The sequence below is a fragment of the Falco naumanni genome, chromosome 6, assembly GCF_017639655.2.
Source record: "Falco naumanni isolate bFalNau1 chromosome 6, bFalNau1.pat, whole genome shotgun sequence".
Taxonomy (NCBI): domain Eukaryota; kingdom Metazoa; phylum Chordata; class Aves; order Falconiformes; family Falconidae; genus Falco; species Falco naumanni.
The window spans coordinates 4,829,855-4,852,834 of record NC_054059.1 but is presented as its reverse complement, the minus strand read 5'-3'; the positions used below and the strand labels follow the sequence as shown (position 1 = coordinate 4,852,834).

At 39.7% G+C, this 22,980-nt stretch overlaps 2 protein-coding genes across 4 annotated transcripts in view; both read right to left on the bottom strand.

Moving 5' to 3' along the window:
- The window catches only part of GABRR2 (gamma-aminobutyric acid type A receptor subunit rho2), a 43,361-nt gene extending 36,326 nt beyond the window's left edge, over positions 1 to 7,035 (bottom strand). Inside the window, exon 1 of the mRNA XM_040599040.1 lies at positions 6,495 to 7,035. Coding sequence (XP_040454974.1) covers positions 6,495 to 6,682 — 188 coding nt within the window. The 5' untranslated portion in view covers positions 6,683 to 7,035. The remainder of the gene's footprint in view (positions 1 to 6,494) is intronic.
- Positions 7,036 to 8,620: 1,585 nt separating this feature from the next.
- Positions 8,621 to 22,980, bottom strand: part of UBE2J1 (ubiquitin conjugating enzyme E2 J1) — a 43,043-nt gene continuing 28,683 nt past the window's right edge. For all 3 annotated transcript variants that reach the window (XM_040599044.1, XM_040599045.1, XM_040599043.1), the window contains 3 exons: positions 20,928 to 21,057; positions 16,791 to 16,922; positions 8,621 to 9,802 (listed from right to left, as the gene is read on the bottom strand). In XM_040599044.1, coding sequence (XP_040454978.1) covers positions 9,545 to 9,802; positions 16,791 to 16,922; positions 20,928 to 21,057 — 520 coding nt within the window. In that variant the 3' untranslated portion in view covers positions 8,621 to 9,544. The remainder of the gene's footprint in view (positions 9,803 to 16,790; positions 16,923 to 20,927; positions 21,058 to 22,980) is intronic.

Sequence of the window (22,980 nt, the reverse complement as noted above, 5' to 3'; positions counted from 1 at the left end):
CACAGGATGGTATCTCATGGTCATGGGACGTTCGTTCCTATTATCCTGTTTCCTACTGGGACTCAGAAAAGTATTTCTACAGTTTCAGTGGCAGTCTTACCACACTTCAGTATATTCTCTGGGGAAAAAACCCAAAACTATATAAAGAAAGGTAACTGAGGTTCGCTTCTCGGTCAACGGTAACTAGAGGGTTGATTATTGTTTGAGACTCCCAGAAGTTTTCTTAAATATCTGTAAGGAGTGTGCTGAAGCGTCGCTGAGTTTGTATAGCAGCCACAGCAAGCTGGAAGAGATGCACACTCTGTAAACCTAGCACCCAGAAAGGTACAAAACCTTCTGGTTTTTTCTAACCAACAGAGCATATGACTGCTGCAAAGATCTCCTAGAAGATAAATGAAAAAGGGAAAGTACAATAACAGTTTATGACTGCCATAACAACTTGCTCCTAGATGAGCATTCAAAATTTATTACATCCACTACGCTAGGAGTGTATCCCACATAGATGTGTTATTTTTAACATTATTTGCATGGATCACATGGGATCAGATATGGTCAAGAACTTTCTGACAAGCTGGGAACCTCAAGGTTTTGGGTGGGGGTCTCCTTGCGTTGCCTCTCAGGGCCACCAACTCAAGGACCTGACAAGTCCTGGCTGGCCAAGAGGCCTTGGTAGCTCCACCACAGGCCAGGTTTGCTCTGGTTTACATAGATGGCCGCACCAGTCCCTATTGTTCCAAGACTGCAGGGGAGAGAGGCTCTGTTGCCCTACCTCTGCATGTAACATTCTCCATACTGACTCACCTGGGGTTTGATGCCTGGAGCAGGAAGGAAAGTGCCTTTCCCTGCCACATTTCTAGAAAAATCTATATCAGACTCTGGAAAATGATGGACACAAATTCCAAGGATGTGCACAATGACTGTTACTGCACATGTTAAGAACATCTCATGGCCACATGCCCAACACACCTTATCATCTATTGCTTGGGAACTTCCATTTTTGCTTGGATTTATAAAGTATGGTTTTTAACCAGGAAAAAAAGAAAATCTGCTCTACAGTTGTTCGTATTTTTAGTGTATTACTGATTAATCAGAATACCTTTGTTCTTCACAGCAATAATTTTTTTAATTTTTTTTCTTTTTTATCTTTTGTAATCAAGCATGTCGCAAATGCCACACTCCTTGCCTCTTCCTACATCCAGCCAACCCAAAGCCAACAACAGGAACATAAGCCAAGGGTAAAATTCACAAGGATGTTTTACGCAGCGACACTCCCTCGCAAGGATAAAAAGCTCAGCCTTTTATTTTCACTATTTCAGGGCAGAACTATCCAACTTGCCTGGCTGTCCCCACGCCCCGGTCACTTAAGACGTCATCTTGGGCTCATGAAAACAACCAAAAAAAATTACAGGCTCTCCTCACTGTGAAATCAGTGCAATTTGCACCCACATCAGCAGAAGCAAAAGTAAACCGGCATGGTTAATGGCAGAGGTACTGCACTCGGCTTCCCAGTACAAACAGGTTGCTTGGGCAGCGCACACTGCAATGAGCCGAATGATGGAGATATGGGGGATAACGGGTCTAGCCAAGGGAGCCAGAAGCTGCTGCTCTGAAGAGGCAGGAGGAGGCACGGCTGTTGAAGAGACGGCAGCAAATGCACACAGGCTGGTGAGGAGCAGCGTTGCAGCTCTAAACACCTCACAGCCCACACAGACACCTACAGAGCTGCAGCACAGAGGGGGCAACAGCAGCAGCAGCAGAGAAATCCTAACTGCAAACGTGAACCCCGGCTGGAGCACACAGCCAAGGCAGGGCATGAGGTTCGCCTCTCCGGTCTTCTGCTGCCATTCCTGCGCACGCATGCCTCTCCCTGCCTTGTTTCACGTTGCCGTTCGGCCCTGCAGTGATGCTGCAGTGTTGGTAGAAAGATCTCAGAAGACACCAGACCTTGCGTAACTAGAGGCTGTGCAATGCCCTGGACTTGAACCCAGGTCAGCAATGCATCTGTGAAAAACGGTTGTCAACACTTTAACCTCTGAGCCACTTACTAATATTGAATCTTCTGAGAAACCATCACAGAGCAGAGGGGATCAGCAGGGGCTGGGAGGTACCAGAGGGCAGAAGACATGTCTGCAGCACCTGGCTGAAGGTCGGGGGGAAAATGCTGCCCTGCAAGGCAGCAGAGGGAACACCCTGGCCAGCAGCAGCTGTTTCACCAAGGATTCCAGCGGACCACTCTTTGGAAAACCCGTCTGTGTGCTGAGCCTTGCGCTGCCATGACCTGATGGTTGTCTTCTGCTTCTGGGTCCCAACCTAAGGCTGGCATGTAGCATGCTCTGAAAATTACATCTCTAGTGAGATACTCCAAACCACTGACCAATTCCAAAAACCTTGGCCAGGAAGTCTTTAGCTAACAGAAGCTCAAAGCCACTTTCACTTCAAAAGCACAGTGTCTCTGCTGCTTGGAGCGTGAGGCTTCTGCTGGTGGGAGAGGAACAGGCAGCCTTGGAGCCAGCCAGGTGGAGGCCACTGGAAACATGGCATTCACCGGCAGCGCAGCTGAGGTGGCAAACGTCCCCTGAGCCCCCTCTCCCAGGACAATTTATGCAGAGTAATACACATTACCAGAAGCATTATCAGCAATTTTTATAGAGCAATAAATATTAACCAAAGCACTACTTTTCAGAGTTTCTTTTTCTGTGTGGAAGTTCTGCCTGGCTGGATAGTCTAGGAGGACTGCTGGTTTGTTTGCAATTCCTGAGATGCAACCACTGCAGAGCTACTTACTGAAGAGTACTCCAAACTGTTTCAAAACCCCAGTATCGGACATGCCAACAGCACTTGCTTGGCACTTAAAGTAAGCCTGATGCTCCAAGGAAGCTTCAAGCACACACAGACACACTCCGTCCTGTCAGTACTACACGCAGCAAGTCTGACACGCCTTGGCAGCAGTAGCCTAGACAGTGCACACAGCGCTCTGGAAAATCCCAGCTAGCAACACGGCAGCAGAGGCCATGGTCCATCCGACACATACACCCGCACCTTTCCACATTTCCACCGTCCCCTTGAGCACCAGTCTTTTCTTCTTCTCTGGAAATGTATTCCCTGGTGTGCAGGTAAGGCTGGGGCCAACATCCCCTGCCCAGCAGTCACCCAAGTGACTCCACCAAAAGGTTTTACTTTGCAGTTCATTTATCACTTTTTCCCAAACAGAATGAAACATCAAATTTTTTAACCAACAATTTGTTAATTATAAGCCCTTGGTGCCACTGAAATCAGGAATAAGAAACCTCCTTAACACCAACGTAGCACTGAGAAGCAGGCATTCCTTCACTGCAGCGCTGGGTGCACGGGGGATCGTTGCACCTAACGTGCATGCCCTGTGTTACATTTAGGCAAGGTTATATAGACCATACATATGTTTATGCATTACATTTCTCGGAAGAGTCATACATATTCATCCATTTCCCAAGAACAGGTGGTACGGTGTTAAGCATCGTGCACACTCCTTACAGGTATTTAAGAAAATTCCTGGGGGTCTCAAACAACAGTCGACCCTCTAGTTACAGTTGACCAAGAAGTGAACCTCAGTTACCTTTCCCTCTATGGACTTGTTTTGACCACAGTTCAACTCCTTTTGGCAAGTTTGGTTTCAAATCCGGCTTTGCAAGAAGATCTTTTGTTCAAGTTCCTTCTTGGAATTATTAATTAACCTTCCCTTAACAACATAATGTTGCACAACTACTGTTTGATGGCAATTATCCATTACACTGAAACCAACAGTAAGTATGTGGCGACATTGGTTTCACGCACCGTTTGTCAGTTTGCACATCAGCAAGAACGCCCTCAACTCCAAACAGGTGTCACTAATATCCTTCATGCAGTTTTGCAATATAAATGATGGAGACAGTATCCCTGGAAAATGTCCAGAACTACCACCAAAGTACAAAGCCGGGAGCTGTTACTCAATGGCACCCCCCAATTTCCTACACACAGCCTGGGCTCTCCAGAGCGTAACATGATGCTGCGCCAGGCAATGGTCACAGCAATGATGCACAGTTACTCCTTAAAGTCCTACCCCAACTTGCAGAAAAAGAGTTGTTATCAGTGAGGTGGGGAATGGGGGAGTACGGGAAAATTAAACACGATACAGTTTCCAATTAAGCAAGCACTATCCATGCAGCATGCGTGATACCTAGGAAAAATAATGCATTACAGCTCAACGTTAATGTAAAAACAAGGGGAGTAATTAAGGGTGCACGGGCAACGCTTAGCCTGGCGTTTCTTAATTTGGGTTCCGACCTCCCTGCCCTAACCTGGCTTCACCATCTCCCCTTCCCATGAAGGCACAGGCTCACCAGCTTCCCTGTGTACCTGGCAACCAGCTGTCTCGGCACCTGCAGGACCCCAAGCCCTCAGAGCTCCACGGGTAAGAACCTGTATGCAACTTTCAAGGAATGAACCAAAGAACTGAAGATGTTCTGCACTTGCACAACCCAAGCTAGCTTCTTGAAATCAATATAAGGACCTTTAGATCAGGCTGATGCGTCACCTTAGAGGACACACCAAATATTGAACTTATCAAATGTAGATTCTAAAACACAGGAATAATTTTTTTGGCCATTTACTGTAAAATTTACTGTATTTCTTATGGTAAGTCAGCAAGAGAAATCCTAAGCAGAAAATGTGATGAAATAATTCTAGAGGACACTGTTTTCATTTCTCTTACACAACCAGAAAACCAGCATAGACACTATTTTTAATTTCCTTTTACTAGAAGAGTCTGCTATCCATTGCTGGTTTAGAGACAACTGTGTTGTTCCTTTGTAACTGGAAGAAGAAACACTCTCTTTTTTTTCCTCCCAATAACTGCAGAATTCTCTGTTTATAATGTCATTCCTGTTTGACAGTCCCTAAAACTCCATTTTCATATACTTCTAAATAACCACATTGCATAGGAAATGTATATATATATATGTATATATATATATAAAAGGCACATAGTTCCTCAGGTTCTACCTGGCTGGAAAACCATTAAACCAAATAATTAAAATCATTTTTCCACAGAAAACCAAATAGTATCAGTTAATCTTCACAGTAAATAAATAATTTTAGCAGTGTTTTGTCTTCCACTCTATCACAGCTTCACAAAAATAACAGCACTGTAGAAACTGCAAATTATTTTAGCAATCTGTAAATAAAGTACAAAATATTCAAACAACTTTTAACCCAGAGAACGGTACTCCTTTTGGTCAGTCATGTTTAAAAGAAGGATTTATACCATCCTGGTTCTTCAAAGTAGATGATCTCTACTACATGTGAATGGTTTGCAAGAAAATGCCACTGTTGAATCACCCCCATTCCCCAGAACATCTGGGGAAATTTGGAAAAATCTGCAGAGTTAAATGAAAGATCTTATTCAATAATGGAGATTCTGTGTAAATCAGTGGTAAAACTTCAGTTGGCTTTAGGACTGCAGGATCAGGCCCCAGCTGTTTGTAACATTTACGTCACTAAAAGCAAATGCTACTGTACTTTTTCAATATGTAGTATAAATCTGAGTGCATATTGGCTATTCTTTGCTTTCAATTGTATGAAGTTTCTTGGTAAAACATTCAAGTAACAACACTCCCTATAAAAGTGTTGAGTGTTAAACCAGAAAACCCAACAAAATAAATTGAAAGTTGAAGGTTTACAGCCATAGTGAAGTGATTTAATAAGCCGAATTAACCCAATTTCATTTTTGAGCCCTTTGAACAATGAACGGTCTTGTAAGATATAATTGCTGCTGGATGACATAACTGCAAAAAAAGATAACATACTTTGGATTGTCTGACAGGTTTGGAAGATTATCTTTTCTAATATAAACCTCCAGTCAAATCTCAGCAAAAGGAAATCTAATAAACTACTAAGACCTTTAACTCTTTCTTTTGCCTTTGCTTGACTTTAAAATATGGGTGTTTTTTTTAAGTTTCTATGTATTTCTTCAAAATACATTTTAATTTTACAATCCCTGGGTAATTTCCAGGGATTTATTTATTATTCGTTAGTACAATGCATGCTAACCAACATTCCTACCTCAAACTGATGGAGAATAACATGCAATTTCAAAAGAACGCAAGCAGCACTGACATTCCAGTAAGCGGGGTAAATAACCTGCTCTTGCAGCGGTGCTGGAACAGTAGGTAGGTTTGAACATCACTATTAACTGCAACTCCTCAGAATTCTCCTGGTAATTCCCACACAGGGCTAAGAATATTCTTACCACGATCACACTGAATTGTTCAACTTCTCTGCAAGACCTGCCTCCTTAAGAGTTAATGAAGGTTAAATACGTCCATTTACAGTTGAAACGGATTACCAGAGTTATACAAAAGCATCATCTACGAAGCTGTTTGCACACACACAGACACTGACAGGGCAGATTTTTATGTCTATGTAGGAATGTATTTATAAGACTCTAGCAAGAGAAACATACCCATTTTAATAACCCTTACCTCGCCCTCTGTACCTCCAGCTGGCTTGTCCACCTCCTCCTCCTGTGCTTTCTGCTTTCCACAAGAAGAACTAAGCAAAAGATTAATAAAAGGAGTTTTGCAAAATAAGGCATCTTGCTGGAAATAGCAGTCGGGCACTCTGTACTCCAGTAAGCTCCTGTCGTGTAAGTCCCCCTGGGTTTAAACATTGAATCAACTCAAATTCCAGCGTCGAGTGTCCATGGGCGATGAGTGGTAGAACCGCCGCTGTCCTGACGTGGTGTTTTCCACAGGCTTTCAGAGGCTTCTCACTCAGAGCTTCTCCCTCATCACCGCTAAATGATTGGCCATGGCTCGTGAAGTTTGCCTCACCAAACATTTCCACTGGGTCCTAAAGGATATTTACTAAAGCCGTTATGTAAAACCCCGCAATTCTGCATGCCAGCTTTTTGCTCAGTCCCCTAATCTCAGCACAGTGCTACTCTCCTGCCAGACTGTAAAACCAGGCTGTCCCTTTTCATTAGGTTTTCCGTTCCTTCACACGGCATCTTTTTTCAGCTGGAAACTGCCTGTGCCACGTTTCAGACATGCATATCGCTGCAAAATGTATGTGCTTTGATGGGTTTATAGCAGCTGAGATTTTATCTTCTGATCTAGTCTCACTCTTGATGCTGTTAAAGATAAAAGATGAGCTATTTCCTCTGAAAACGATGACTTTATTTACCGTTAACTTTTAAAGGAAACTTAAAACATACTAATGCCCAAAGTACCTATACATGCAATTGACTCCTTACATAAAACAAGCTCCCATTATTTTTTTTTAAAATAGGTGTTTGCACAACCAGGCATTTTAGATTTTATTAATGAAGATTGAAATAAAAGTGAAAAGCAGCTATTTCCTTAATTGCAAAAGGCTGTTTTCAGAAACCCTTTGAAGCCGATTTTCTCCCAGCTCATTCCGAGGGCAATGCAGAACGCCTCTTTGCAGAAGGCTTCCCTGCTTCACTAACAGCCAGCACGTGGCACAGGTACGAGAGCACAAGTTCGCTTGGCATAGCGGTGAGTCTCTAGGAGAGGAAAAGCACATTCAGAGCGAAGTTTCTAGAGGAGTAAGCAAGTCAAAAGCCAGCAAAACCATCTTCTGGGTCAGACCTCTTCCAGAACTCCCCTGTGAGCCCAAGCTTGCAAGACTTGAATATTTAGGGCATTCAAGCAACACACCAACTAGGAAACAAAACTTCCTCTCAAAGATTCTTAGAGGCTACAGGACGCGGAGAGGTTTTGGGGGGATTTGGTGGGGGTTTCAAGGGTTTTGTATGGTATTTTTTAATTTCTAATGAAATAAATGTACAGATGATTTAGAAATACATCAGTATATTGCCATCAAATTGTTCTGCAGCAGAATGTGTAAGTAACTGCTGAACTGGCTGAACAAACTACATACTTCTGTCTGAACCTCTGAAGAAAACTATGTTTTGATCTTTGTTCCATTGTACCTGCAAATTAGATTATCAATAACCCCCAAGAAGCGTTAAAAAAACCCGCAGGTTTTGGTTTTGTTTGTTTTGGGGTTTTTTTTAATTTCCATGTTTAATTTTAATTTCCTTATTTTAGGAGTTGTTATAGCTACTTTAACATTTCAAAACACTAACACATACTATATTTAACAAAATTTAGGAAAACTGCAGAGCGCTTGGTAAGTAGTTGCTGAGAAACAGGATGAGAATCTCACTTAAGTCAGTGCTATCGTGTTTCACAGCAACAAAACGAAAGTTAGCTAAATTTCACTGTCTTTGAAATAAACATGCTAGAATACATTTAAATCTGAACAGTAATACCAGATGAGAATTATTCCACTGGTTGCTTTCTTTTCGTTCACTGCAGTACTTAAAACATTCACAGACAAAACCACTCAAAACCCTAACAACTGTTGGTCTATTGCTCGTACATGTGATCTCACAGCATTCAAGAATATTACCAGTTGTTTGGGTTTTTTTTAATAAACTAATCAATAAGAAAGCCTCTGGGTCCAATACTGATTTTAGGTTAAAGAACCCCACTGTAACAACAACAAAAAAGCCCCAACATAACCAAACCCACAAACAAAAAACCAAAAGGCCATGTGACACTTGAAACATAACTGAAGATTGGCTTTAAACTGTTTATTACTACCCAGGTTTTAATAAATATTTCTCTTAAGCGTGTTCATACATATGAGAGTTTAAGTTTTAAATTTTCTTTAGTAAATAAAACCACATATGAAATATCCAGTTCAACACATTATGTATATTTCTGGTATAATTAAAAGACAATAGCTCTGGGTAAATAATTATATTACATATTTATAACTATTGCAAGAATAGACATGTTTTATATAATCTTCAAATTTAAAAAAACCAAGATATACAATTGAGAGTATTAGAAGAGGACATTCAAATCTTGCAAAAGATTATCCAATCTTTCTTCAAAAAAATAAAAATCAAAATAATGCAAGCAGTTTTCTGGCCCCTTCTTTCCTCCCGTACTCCTTTCCCCCTTTCACACACACAAAGCAGCATCATAACCAATTCGTATGTGTTCCCCCTCTAGAAATGTGTCATGGTAAATAAAAGTGGTTACTAAACTGTATCCCCTCTAAATTAGGAGTTCACTGGACACAAACACATAGCAGTGTTACATTTTATAATTCCTTCTCCAATATCAAATCTTATACTAACTGAGATGGGGTGATTAATTGCATTTACATGCCACAAAAGAAGTGAATGAACAGCTTTTTTTTATTTGTCTTTTTCTAGTTGATAAATTACTCAGATTGATTTCCCTACCACATGCCTTAATGTTACTCTTCCACTGCACTTTCTCCAATGATCTTGTGGGCGCTCAATTAATACTTGTTGTAGTTAAATAGCCGACTTTGCTTTTCTTACAAGTAATGTATCTGTAGGTACATTAGCATTCATAAGGATTTAAGCGTGAATACAAAAGGTAATCTTTGTAAACAGTTCTCATGTCATACCCAATACAGAATGTTCAGTGAAGCATTCAGGTCACTGCTATTACAACGAACAACCTTAAAACTCAAATATATACTCGTTAGCCAAACATATTCTACGAAATATAAGAGCTGCCAATGCAAAAGTCAGAAGGACGATCAGAACAGTGGATCCAGTGTGGTTCATGTTGACTCTTGGTTGCTGCACCCGATTAAAGTCAGTTGAAGACGGAGCCCGTCTCTGACTCTGCTGCTGGGCACGGCGCTGCCGAGGACTTAGAGATGTGTTAGTGGACACAGGCGGAGTCTGCTCTTGACCGGTCGTGGCACTGCTATTCTGAGTTCCACAGTAAAAAGGAAACATGGAGAATCGTGAGGCAAGACAGTGCATAAGATTAGCAAGAAATAAAATCATTAGGACTAAAATGTACTCTTCAGATAACTGTTAATACTTGAAACACGGTAACACATGCCGCTAGTAATGACAAGATTGTTAAAGCCATCATTTCTGCCCACACACTATCCTGAGAAGAAGTCTATTTCAAGCTTGCAAATCAGCAGTTCTAAGGACAACGTAAGTCTGGGGAAACTCTGTCAAAACAGTATTTGAATTCTAGACCGGTTCCAAATCAAGAGATTTCAAATATCTTTGTCTAGGATTTTCTTAAGTCTTTGCAGTTGAAGAAATCTTTAATAATCCTCCAGATAGTTAAATCTCCGAGGATTTGTACTGTCACCTACACTGAAGGGGAAACAAGTTGGGGAGGGCAAGAAAAGGAGAGAAGTCGAGGGAACTGCAATTCAGCAATGGTGCAGTGCATCCTGTGGACAGCTGGGTCCAAAAGCCTGTTTTCATCCCCAGCAACACTGGAAAAAAAACAGAACAGAAGTGCTGAACACAACGGCCCAGCGATCCAGCAGGGATCGCCGACACCGTGCGTGCCGGCACGCACCTATTGCCCTCTACTGGTCAAACGGCGCACTGCCACTACACGCAGTAAAATAAACACACGTAACCGATGCTCAGCTCGGAAGAGAACTATCCTAAAGAAAATTTTCCAGTTTGTAAGATTGAAACTATGGATTCAGAGAGTCCACCAGCCTAATCCTGCTTGCAATAGCAAAAGCCTCAAGCTTCCAACGTTTTAATATTAATAACAGTGACACAGCACAGTTGTTGAAAAAAAAAACCCAACATTTTACAAGGTTCAATTTTAAAGTGTTTTAAAAAAACGTAGCTCTGACAAAAAGTTGTGGGATGGTTGGGTTTATTTCCAAGTCTTCTTTTCACTTCTCAGAACAGTTTGCAGGTATTCCCACTTACAGCAACCGCTATCTTCCAGAGTCAGCTTTCTCCGAACCCTCCCTTCTTCTAAGAGACCAATTAGCATTATTGCAGATAAAACTAGAATTCTGGACAATTTATATGTACTTCCGAGGAAAAGCCTTTTGATGGACATAATATCTACAACCCTAAGCACTGCTTCGGCCAGCTACTATATCCATAAAAGATATTCCTTCCACATGGCCAAACCCGGAGTATCCTCAATGGTGTATTGGGTTTGATGATCCACAAGACAGAAATTAGCACTTGGTCCCGTGACTCTTTGGCCATATATCTGCATGCAGGAAAATAATTCCAAATTTTCACCTAGTCAGTGATTTCAGTAGCCCAGGGAAGAGACCTTACCTTCCTTTCCTACCTCGTCATCATTAGGATTTCCTACTGTTTATTATCAGCAAGGAAATACTGGTGTAATTACTTGCCACATTTCACAGCTTGCCCGTTTACACAGTTTTCTTGCCTAAGCTAGCAAGCAGCTTGGGTAGCTTCAAAAGAAAAATATTTTTACAAGATTTATTTTATCAACAAAGACAGCCAAGAACACCACAAGCAGCTTGCCACAATTTCCACTACACTGCAGAAGAAAGTCATTCTGCTTCATATTGAACCCACTTGAAAGCTCCTCATGCCAAGGAAAATGAAGACTTAAGGAAGCTGAACCTTTGTAAAATGAAGCTCCTAGATTCATCTACACTCTCATCTTTCAGAAGAGAAGAGGGAGAGAAGTGAAATCAGGAAGCAAGAACTGCAAATTCAGCAGGCAAAGCGTCACTCTTCTTAAAGTAGCTTTTAAAAAAGGAACTAAAAAAAAGTTCCAGAAATATTCCTGATCCTTCATACTCACTAACAAAAGTAACTAGTGCTGGCTGTCACCCACCTGGGTTTCTTCAAAACTGCAAAGTTTTAACTTAAAAATAAAACAGAAGGGCACTGTTCTGAATGAGACAAGCTGCCGTACACTAACATCAGTGGAGCTGTGATTCAAGAGAAACTTCACGTACAACCACAAGGCTTTAAATTATTTTTTGGAGGACATTATATAGATGCATCAGGGCAGCAGCAGACCGACTGCTTCACCCAAAGCTCAGCTAACCCACTGCCTGGGAATTCCCAACATAATCAAGGACCAACTATTAGCAGACATACAGAAGCAACTTAGGTAAGAAAGGAGTGATTGTTACCCAATATAAATCTGGGACCAGATGCTACTGTATCTTAAATAATACATACATCTAGACAAAGATTTTTTTGTTTGAAGACTTTAATTGTTAAGAATCCCCAAAATGGCAGATGTCTTCACTTACAGTAAGTTTTTAAATCCTTCTCAAGCAAAAACATCAAGATTTTTAGACTAATGCAACACCTCACATGGCACAATTTCCACCCAATTTTAAGTCATTTTCTGCCAACCCATGCTGGGAATGTTGGGGATGAGGGCTTAACAGACTGAAAATACAAAATATTTAATAAGAGCTACACTGTAGCCACCTTTAGCATCAGATCTTTACAGTCACTGAATATGTACTTTGTGTGTTACATTATTTCTGAAGCTTCTGAAGAAACTGCTAGGACTAGCCAAAAACTTAGCTCCAAGAACATCCAAGTCGGATGAATAAGGCTAGTTCAGTAACATATATTACATATATACACACTACATATATTAGAATTAGCAAGAAGTTCTATCATATAACAAGATGCAAGTAAGGGAATTTACACTATGTTCAGTCTACTGAAGAATAGTAGCATTCACCGCATCATTTATGTTTCCAGGCCATTATTTAAAAAAAAAATAATAATTATCAGAATGCTGGAAGTACTCAATAATCATCTTAGAAAAGAGTTTTAAAATATAGCAAGCTCTAGGAACTCAGAGCCATATAAATCCTCTGGGTTACTGAAGCCTCTCAGTTATACTCATGATCTCATTTTTTTATACTCATGAAAGATACAGGAATAAGAAGATACAAGGACCACTGAAATAATTGTTTGCCCATATAACTTCCAACTGAAGAACAGCCAAAGTTTGACACAGCATGGCTTAATAGCTAATAAGAAAAATGTCTATTTTTCAACAAATCAAAGCTGGGCCAAGTACTCCTGATTGCTCAGGCATTTTAAATTGTTGCTCTAGTACTACAAAACTTCAGACAACACTTAATACTAATAAAAGGAAACCCTTTTTAACAATATATCATTCAGAAAGTATGATTAAAGGTAAGGGTTTCTATAAATCTCATGCATCAGAACATAGCCTCATTTTCTCACAGAAACCTCCAAGATTAGTTGACTTCAGTTACACTGCTTATTTCATCTCCCCTCATCATAAGGCTTCACCCAGCCAGTATAGTAGCGCAGGGCACTACTTACTACATTGGTTAGTAACAGGTGCACTGAGGTTTAATGTATTCCCAGGTTTAATCAGAGTTTTTAGCTTGTCACCTTATAAGTCGTATCAAGTATCAATTTTATTCATCAACTATAAGCACCAAGGTGGGACATCATACCACACCAACACACTAAATGTAGGTTGCTACAGGTGTGGTAGGAGTTCAGGCTCCCATCATATTCCACATGGATTTAGTCATTGCAATCAGGGGTACAGACAGAGCAACGTAGCCTACCAACCTCTGCTTCTCAGTAAGCTGCAGTTCTCTCTAGCCTAGACTAACTAGTCCCGCAGACTGTGATGAGAATATGGTATCAACATTTAGGAGACCTTTGGCATAGTAGGTGACTTCATCTGGACCCGAGTTCAACGTGAGTATCAGCAATATACTCATTCAAAAACATTCTTTTGCTCAAATGTGGAAGAATCTCATTTTCTTAATGTTAAGGTGAATTACTCTTACTGAGCCCACTTCCAGTAGTACCTTGCTTGCCATTTGAATACTCAAACAGGAACAACGTACCATTACTTTGCCCTGAGCAGACATCAACAGCTACTACTACTAATGCTTTAGGTAGCCATTTGTTTTAGCCTTAATAATGCTTAAAGCCTGTTATTTGCAGCTCTGTATCCTTTTACCCAAGCTGCTGTGGCAGCATTTTCCAGAGCCTCCATGGCAGCATCGTTCCTTTTATCGTTCTCATTGCCTTGCACCAGCAAACCTCGATAACGTTATGGCAAGTTCTCCTGGGAAGCAACTATCGCTGGTGTGAGAATCATTCCCTTTCCCTCCTTTTTCTTTATTCAAATAAAGTAATTTAAGTACTTGATAAATATTCTCTAATAATATAGGTGCACAAAATTTTAACCGCCAACGTGCAACATCTGCACTAGCGTTGCACACTTCAGTCATTGCTAGCAAGGCCATGGATGGGAACAACCAACAAGTGGGTTTGATGAAAAGCACATAGTACTAGGGGAAAAACATGGCAAAAAACCCCTTCATCATCAAGTGCTGCACTGAAGAGACAACTTCTATCCTTCTGTCTGCTTTTTAAATGGCAGGAACTAAGGAAATACCTACACAGCACTGCACTGGGAAGGTATTTAGTCCTCTACTAGAGAGCAGACTGAAGCGGACACTGTAGTAATTTTAACTGTGGCATCAAGATACTAGCTGCTGGTCTGGCAAAATGACAATTGAAGGTGGGGAGGGAGGGCTGTGACCTAGAAGATGAGGTCAGGCAGGGAGAGCACAGAAATCAAGAGCACTGAGTGCACCTCTCCAACAGCACAAACACACCCACACGACAATTACATCACACAGTAAGTCTCTTCACAGGCAAAAATCTGTAAGACTAAAAAGTAATAAATAACACAACAGCTCACACTATGATAGCATTGCTGTTGATATAACAATTGGCGTTACTAACACAAACTATTTCAATTTGAGTTTTGAATTCTGAAAAAAAAAATATGGTTAACTGAAATACTGTAAGTCTTAGGGCTTCTTTAGTCAGTGAGGCTATATCCCTTTAAGTGAAAGGTGACAGAAGGGAAAGCTAATGCAAAATATCTTTTCTTCTAATGAAATGAAAAATTCTCTCTTCAGGAATAAGGCCGTGTGTGGAACAGTGAGAATGGAGTAAAAGTGATGCCATGCCAGAGACACATGGCATTGTGCTTTTCACACAAGAATTCAGTTAAACCTACGCCGGAAAGGGCAACACTGTGCTCACAAATACCTTGTCATTAATTCACTGCAAAATCTCTGTCCTTTCAAGCAGCTTAAAAGGTAAAAAACATGGAAGAGACGATTGGTGCTGGAAGAACAAACTCGCCCATGATGCAGCCTGTAGATTGCTTCTCCCATAGTGATAACATAGCCTACAGATTCTCTTCTCTTCACCCATTTACCATCATGTTTTCAACGAAGACTGGTTACATTTTAACTTCGTTACATTAAATGAAGAGGGGTAAACATTTTATCCAAAAGAAAAAGAAAATTGATCGGATGTTGCCCACACCTAACACTTACAACTTAGTAAGGCAGAATTAAGTCTTCATACAAGAACTAAGACAATAAATTGATTTTACACAGGCAAGAAGCCCAGCTGAGCAGAAAGGATCCAACTTTGCACGGATACTCTTTCAGATCAAGGCCTCCGGCCCCCTACTTTGGGAAGATTTCTGTTAACTTCCACATTAATATGAACACAAAAATAGCAAGCTCAAATTCTTTAAGTAATCCTTCCTGTTACACGTTTCTGTCTTCCACTGTGTGGCTGTACATTTTCACTCCCCAATGGCTCCAGAAAATTTCTAACGCTGGAAATGGGGCAGCCCAGAAACAGGGGTATTGCTTCAAACTCAAACTAACAATCATGACTGTGATCCCTTAAAATATGAATCCACTTTTCATCGTTTACAGTTTATAACATGTAAGTATTTTTACCTACATTTATATATTTAAAGGTCTCATTTCATATGGGACTGTTCTGCTGAACATTAAGTTAATCATTACTTATTAAATCCGCATAACTAATTAAAATAAAATCTCTTAGAAATGGGATTAATAAAGAAAAAACAGTCTTTTTCCTCAGGAAAATGCTAGCGATGCCTTGGTATTTTGGCTAGTACTACTATATTAGGCAGGATTTGCAATAAGAAGAATAAAATAAAATGGTTTATTAAATCCTGAACAATCTGGAAAAATCCTTATTGTGGAAAAAAGTATGCTATTAGCATGTTTATATTTCTACATAGCTTGAAAATATGTTGCAAACACACAACAGATGGTCTGACGTTATTTGACGTGTTTTAGGTTTTTTAACCGATCTGCAGCCCCATCTCTCTAAAAAAGACAGCTTAGCTGGGATTTGCCTGCAATTTATCAGTGAATTTAGATTGCATTTGCCACAGTCATAACAGCAGCTGCCTTGGCCCACCACCAGGCCTCGGTCACTTCCAAAACCATTATGTAAGTCCTACACCTAGTAGTATTAAAACGTAAGTGTCATACTTCAAATGGTAAGAACATTTCAGTCAGACTTGCTTGAGAGCTTATAAAAGCTAGGAAGATCTATTGAATCAATATTAATTAAATTAAATTATATTATATATTATTTGCATTCATTTATATCTAATATATTATTTATATTAAATTATTTAATAAATTAATTATTAATTAAGCTATAAATTATCACAAACATTTCGCCTCTGGCTAAGAATTCTGTTGCGAAAGTCTGTGCTACATTATGCAGACAGTAAACTGTAGTACTTCAGACACTGCAACTTTTTAATGAACTGTTAACCCATATATTAAAGAAACTACTAGGAACAAGAATTGCTAAAATAACATTGTTTATAATTTTTAAAAGGAGGAAGTGAAAGCAAAGCGATCACTATATCTAAAAGTGATTCAGCATACTATTTGCTCATCTTACACATAGATTTTATATAAAAGTATGCAGTTTTAGAAGAAACGTATTAACTAAATACTCTTAATGAAGCCTCGGATCAGCTTAACGGTACTGATTTCACGTTCAGACTATGTCTGTGCTTGCACTGATAAAGCTCAGAGACAGACCATACCATTGCGCTGGCTGGGTCCTGGAGCACTCTAGCTGTACCATCCTGCTGGGGCTCACATGAAGCGGCAGAGTGGTTCAGTCCCGACGTGTTTGACGGTCCAGCATCAGACTTCCTGGATGAATTTACTTCTGCCTACAAGGAGTACGTATGTACACTTCAGAGGCAAGATTCAAATCGCTCCAAAAAGATTTGGCTTATTTTCAAATGTGTATTTTAATGTATGGAGAATATGAGACATGTAATAATGTGTATTATTACATGAGAATAATGAGAATAAACATGAGAAATGTAATAATCAAGTACACCAACTGCATTTCAACTACACACCAACAGGTTTAAGAAATTCTCATTCTTTAGAAATGAGACTATAGATGTGCAAGCATCAGTCTAAAAAAAATTCTAAGTTCCTTTGCACATAATAACATGTATAACATTAAAAAAATGCACATATGTATAAAGCAAAAAAGAAAATTCTTTATACGATCCAGGACAAAATAATGCCACAGATGACACCATTTTTTAAAACTTCTGTTTCTCACGTCCTTAAGACAATGCTGACTACCGTTGTTACAAATAAACTAATATAACCTGTTTCTCAGCAGGGCTAACTAGCCTCTGCTAAATGCTAGTTTAATGTGGTTATACTTCTAGTACCAATGTTGCCTCACAACCAGAGTGGGCATAAACGCATGGCACTACACTGTCAGGCACACATTCCACAGTTTACAGTATTTAAATTTCAGCACAAGCAAAGCAAAATAAAAATAAAAGTTTTATAATACTGGTTTTGTATGCATTTATAAAATGTCTAACAAGCATAAATTCCCAGAATTTAGATTTCATGCATTTGGAAATTTGAGACAAGAGATCAGTAGTGACACAGAAGTTCATGTTTAAAACAGTATATGTGCCTGCAATAATCCTTTGGGAATGGAAAGGAACATAGCATCAGAGTCCTGAACTGAAACACTTTAAAATTTATACATTTAATCTATCTAAGAAAAAATAAATTAATGATCAGATCAATTTTTATCAGCAAGCATGTCTCCTTCCAAGTCACGTATCTAGATCTCAATTTATTACACAAATGACAATTCCAAATCTAATACCTGTCTTCAAATGCAGATGTAAGTAGTGGTAGTAATAGTAAGAAATACAAACAGTGTATTAGAAACCAACCAGTTATGGTGATAACAAGCTGATAAGATCAAAAGATAATGATATTCTTTCAGGATACTATTTTGTGTGAGAAATTAAAATTCCCTGTTTCTTCATGTGTATTATCTCAGGAGAATCCAAAAAAATGTCACTGAAACAACCTGAAGATGAATTTAAATTTAACAACACTTAACAATCCGACAACACTGCTCTCCTTTTGCACTTCACTACTATGAACTGTAATAATATTAGATAGGACAAGTTCTGACTCAAATATGGACCAGCAACAAAGCATCACAGGATTATGAATAATTTAGGCTGGAATGGACCTCTGGATGACACCAGGTCCAACTCCCTCCTCAAAGCAGAGTCACATTAAGTCAAGTTGTGAGCATCCCCGAAGATTCTACAGCCTCTCGGAGCAGTCTGCTCCAGCATTTGACAACCTGCAAAGTGAATTTTCCTTTCCCATATCCAGTTCTAAGTTCCTTCACTGGAACCTGTGACCACTGCTTTTCATACTTCTGCTTTTTCCAATACAGCCTTCATTTCATCTTTACTGTTAATCTCTATAAAGCACATACACTACAAAATGTGCATTTGATTTATTTTAGTTTAGGAAAGTACTAAGTCTAGTATGCTAGACTGAAGTCAGACTAACATTCAAATAAATAACCACCTGAAAGTTCCCAAAACTGAAGTATCTTTTTTGTCACATAGTCTCATTTTTCTCCAGCCCTTACCTCTGCTTCCAGAAAAGTTGGAGAACACAGACAACAAGGAAAGAAAATCAACATATGTAAATGAAATAATGAGGGTGAGAATTAGTTTTACTGCACAATATGCCTTGTGATGGCAATATGTAGATAAACTATAGTGTTTTACAGTCATGTGTATGCTCTCAGTCATCTTTCTTTTTTTCTTTGAAGTGGAATGGAATTTATGGTATATAGCACCTAAAATGCAGAAAACAATCTGCAAGTCAAAGTAAAACTAATAAAAAAATATGCAGTTTTCTATTAAAACAGACAGGAACAAAGGTGAAGGCTCACAGAAGCAGAAAAACTAATGAGAAAACGTGGTTTATTTTTCCTCCTGAATTTCATATTCCTTTCTCAACACCTCATATGGTTTGTTTTTTCAAAAATACCATTTTGCTTAAGGCTGGTATGAAATGATTTCTCATAATCCCAGGATCATCTAGAAAAAGATAGGAAATCTCTTCTTTAAGGATCAAGATAATGCAGAGATTGCTAGTATGTTTGCTAGTAGAGAGGCTCTCTCCAATTATACACTCAATCAGCAATCTGATGTTAAATCTTACTCCCTAAGTTGACACGGACTATATCCAAACTACTAAAAAGCTTTTTGTGTTCTCTGCTAGTAATTCATAGTATTAGTTTACTAAAAAAAATTTAATCAAATGCCTCAGCCTAACATCAATCAAACAAACAATAACAAAGTCAAGGAAAACAGAGAAGCAGGAAGCTTAAAAAAACCCAATCCCTAAAATTTTATTTGAGAAAGGGAGGGAAGGCACAACCAGAGGACAGAACTGATTTACCTTGTAAAAAAAAGCACAAAGGATACTAAAAGGCTCTAGAAACCTGAGGCTTTTGAAGCACAATGGATACTAAAAGGCTCTAGAAACCTGAGGCTTTTGTTCATTCTTCCCTTGCTGAGTGCTTATTCTTAGCAGGTGGCGTTAAGTATGTGGACACATGAAATGCACCAATATTGTTTAAAGGTCGATGTCCCCAAGTCTTTCATTTTAAAACTGAAAAAGGTATGAAATGAAGTTGAGAGTTCTTTCTTTAAAAAAAAAAAGAATCATACTCCAATATTTGTAGAATTTCTTGGATGAGGATTAGCAGTTCTCAAGTAAAAATTAATCATATGTATTTTAACCCTCATATATTGTAAAAAAGCCAGGAGCAGACAGTCCACTGCTCCTCCAAGTAGTTCCTTTTAAAATTCTGTCCCTGTATCTCCTCACCTTTGTAAAATATTTTGAGATGGTTTTATCATGTTATTACACACAGACCGAACTATGTCAACATGTCTAGATGCGAGATCACACAGGAATACACAGGTCCTGCAAAACTGGAGTAATGCTCAGTAGAAGGCAATCTCACTCTCATGGCACACACAGAAAAAAAACGTCGTCTTAAGGACAGTGTTAGGAGAACACTGTTGATACAAGGGGACATACCAGAGTCCCCAGCCTCAGTGAGGATGCATTCTGCACCAATGCCATATTGTCATAATATGTTTCATTGTAGTTCCCCGCCCTCATGCACATCAGTCTTCCTTAGTGGCCAATTTAAAAGTTTAGTGGAAAACCCAGTGAAAAACAAGACTGTGCATGCAAGACATGCAGTTTTCTAAGGCACGTATTTGGCTAAACGAATCTTACTTTCACTGAAACACAAGCTAGAGAACACCTTTTTGGGTAACAGCAACTTCCATACCAGAGTTCAACTTTCAGTATCTTCAGCTGCAGGGTAGTTCAAAAGAATTTGCAACCATTTTTCAGTAGGAATATGTTTTATTCCTTCCATAAGCCAAAAGGAGGAAGAACAAAAAAAAGAAAAAAAAAATCACAAAGGAAAAAAATTTAGGTTAGCTTTGGCCGAACTTTGCTAACACACTTACAGTAAGACTAATTCTGGAGAATTTAATCAAGATATTAGTGACCAAAAACATGGAAGTAAAAGCAACATAGTTAGGGAGTTCTTACCACAGTGCTCACCACTGAAATTAAAACTAATCAATTGGTGCTTGAGATGCACAACTTATTAATCGGCACATTTCAAGAGATCCACTCTCCTGTATTTCTCTTTCAGACTGTCCTAAAAAAGCAGGTTTCCACACAGAGATGAAGGTTTATGAAATGAAGCCTTCTGCAATTTACAAGTGTTTCCTCAATATTTTTTTTTTTTAAATTCTATACAACAGAAGTTTAAACAGTGACATCACCTTGAAGCTAATTTGTCTGGCAAGTTCTTTAGCTTCCTTGTCTGCCTGGCTTGACACGCTTCCGGATGTCAGTGGTAAGAGAGCCGTCTTCATAGATGTGCCACACATTTCACAACAGAAGTCTTGTGACCTGGCCACAAATGACACAGCTCAGAATAGCATGTTCTCATGATGTTCTTGTGCGCTCGTTTAAATAAACTATTTGCAAAACAACCCACAGAAAGACAAGTGATGTCAAGACCAGTAGCTTAAAAGTACTTCCCACCGCCCCAAATCACACTATGAAAAAATGTTGAGAATAATCTATACTACAAATACATATTCTCTTATGTCATTTAGGAAAGTATTAACAAGTGACTTACATATTGCTATTATCGATCCTTTATTAATAATTTGTTACATTTTAAAACTTTTTATCTGCAGCAAATTAAAATTGTAAATTATAAAGATCTAACTATTATTACAAATATTAAATTGGAGCCAGGAGCTCACACCTCAAATCTAGGAATTTCAGCTTCTGCAAAAGCATTACTTTTCCTCTCTTGCACACATAATTTATCTACAGGGCACACTGCAGGCAGCTCTCCAAGCCAATGAGAAACCACACAACCCTGATAGCACAGTATCAAAACCAACCCACTAAACCCTGCCTCCCACCAGGGCTTATTAGCTTTGACTCAGTGCCATGCTAACAGGAAAGCTGCAGCTCCCGATGGGCTCAGAGTACAGGCAGAATAAGCTCACACCTGCCTGCAAAATAAGTTACTAGTTACAATTTAGAATACAGTAACTTTGCTTATAAGATAGGGATACAGTCTTTCAAGTACCTTCTCCTTCTCAGATGAGGAAGGGAGAAAGACCAAAAAAGAACGCAAAGGTGTAAGACTTCACTTAAGGACTATCACAGAATAATTGAGCTTGAGAGGCACCTCTGGAGATCATTTAGTCCAGTCTCCTTGCTCAAAGCAGAGTCAAGCAAAACATGTTGCTCAGGTCTGTTTCCAGTCACATTTTTAATACCTCCAAGGATAGAGATTCCACCACCCCTCTGGGCAACCTGTGCTAGCGCTCTGACCATCTCCACAGAAAGAAAAAAAAAAAAAAAAAAAGAGAAAAAAAAAAAGTGTTTTCTTGCATCCAGATCTTGTAGGTTTCATTTTGTGCCCATTGCCTCTTGCCCTGGCACTGGATGCCAGTGAGAAGAGACTGGCTCTGCCTTCTTTACACCTTCCTTTCAGATATTTGTACACATGAGTAAGATCCCCTGAGTCTTCTCTTCTCCAGACTGAACGCTCCCAGCTCTCCTTATATGAAACATGTTCCAGTCCCCTGCATCACCTTTGTGGCACTGCACGGGATTCATTCCAGTAAGTCCCTATCTTTCCTGTACCTTGACCTGGACCCAGACTCCAGATGCCTCCCCAGCGCTGACTGGATCTGTCGGCAACGCTCTTCCTAATGCAGCCCAGGACACCGTTCGCCTTCTTTGCTGCAAGGGCACATTGATGCCTCATTAATAGCTTGGTGTCCACCAGGTCCCCCACTTCTAAGCTCCTTTCCAGCTGGTTGGCTGGTGTTACTCCTCTGCAGGAGTAGAACTTTGTAGCTTTTCTTTGTTGAACCTGAGGAGGTTCCTCCAGCCCCTTGAGGTCTGGTGTATCAGCCATTCCCCTCCCTGATCTGTATCTTCTGCAAGCTTGCTGAGGGTGTACTCTGCCCCATCATCCAGGCCATTAATGACACAGAATTGCACTGGTCCCACTGTGGACCTCTGAAGTACACCAGCAGTGACCAGCCTGCAGGTGACTGTGTTGCTTACCACACCCCTTTGAACCGGGCAGCTCAGCCAGTTCTTAATCCACCTTACTGTCCCCACTTGCCTTGGCTGTACTTCAGAGCCTCTGTATGAGGATGGTAAGGAAGACAGCACCAAAAGCCTTGCTAAAGTCAACATAAACAACATCCACTGATTTCCCCTTGTCCACTAAGCTAAACATTTCGTCAAGTCACAAATTCAATTAACTTCTTAAAAATCATTCACAAGCAGTTGTTT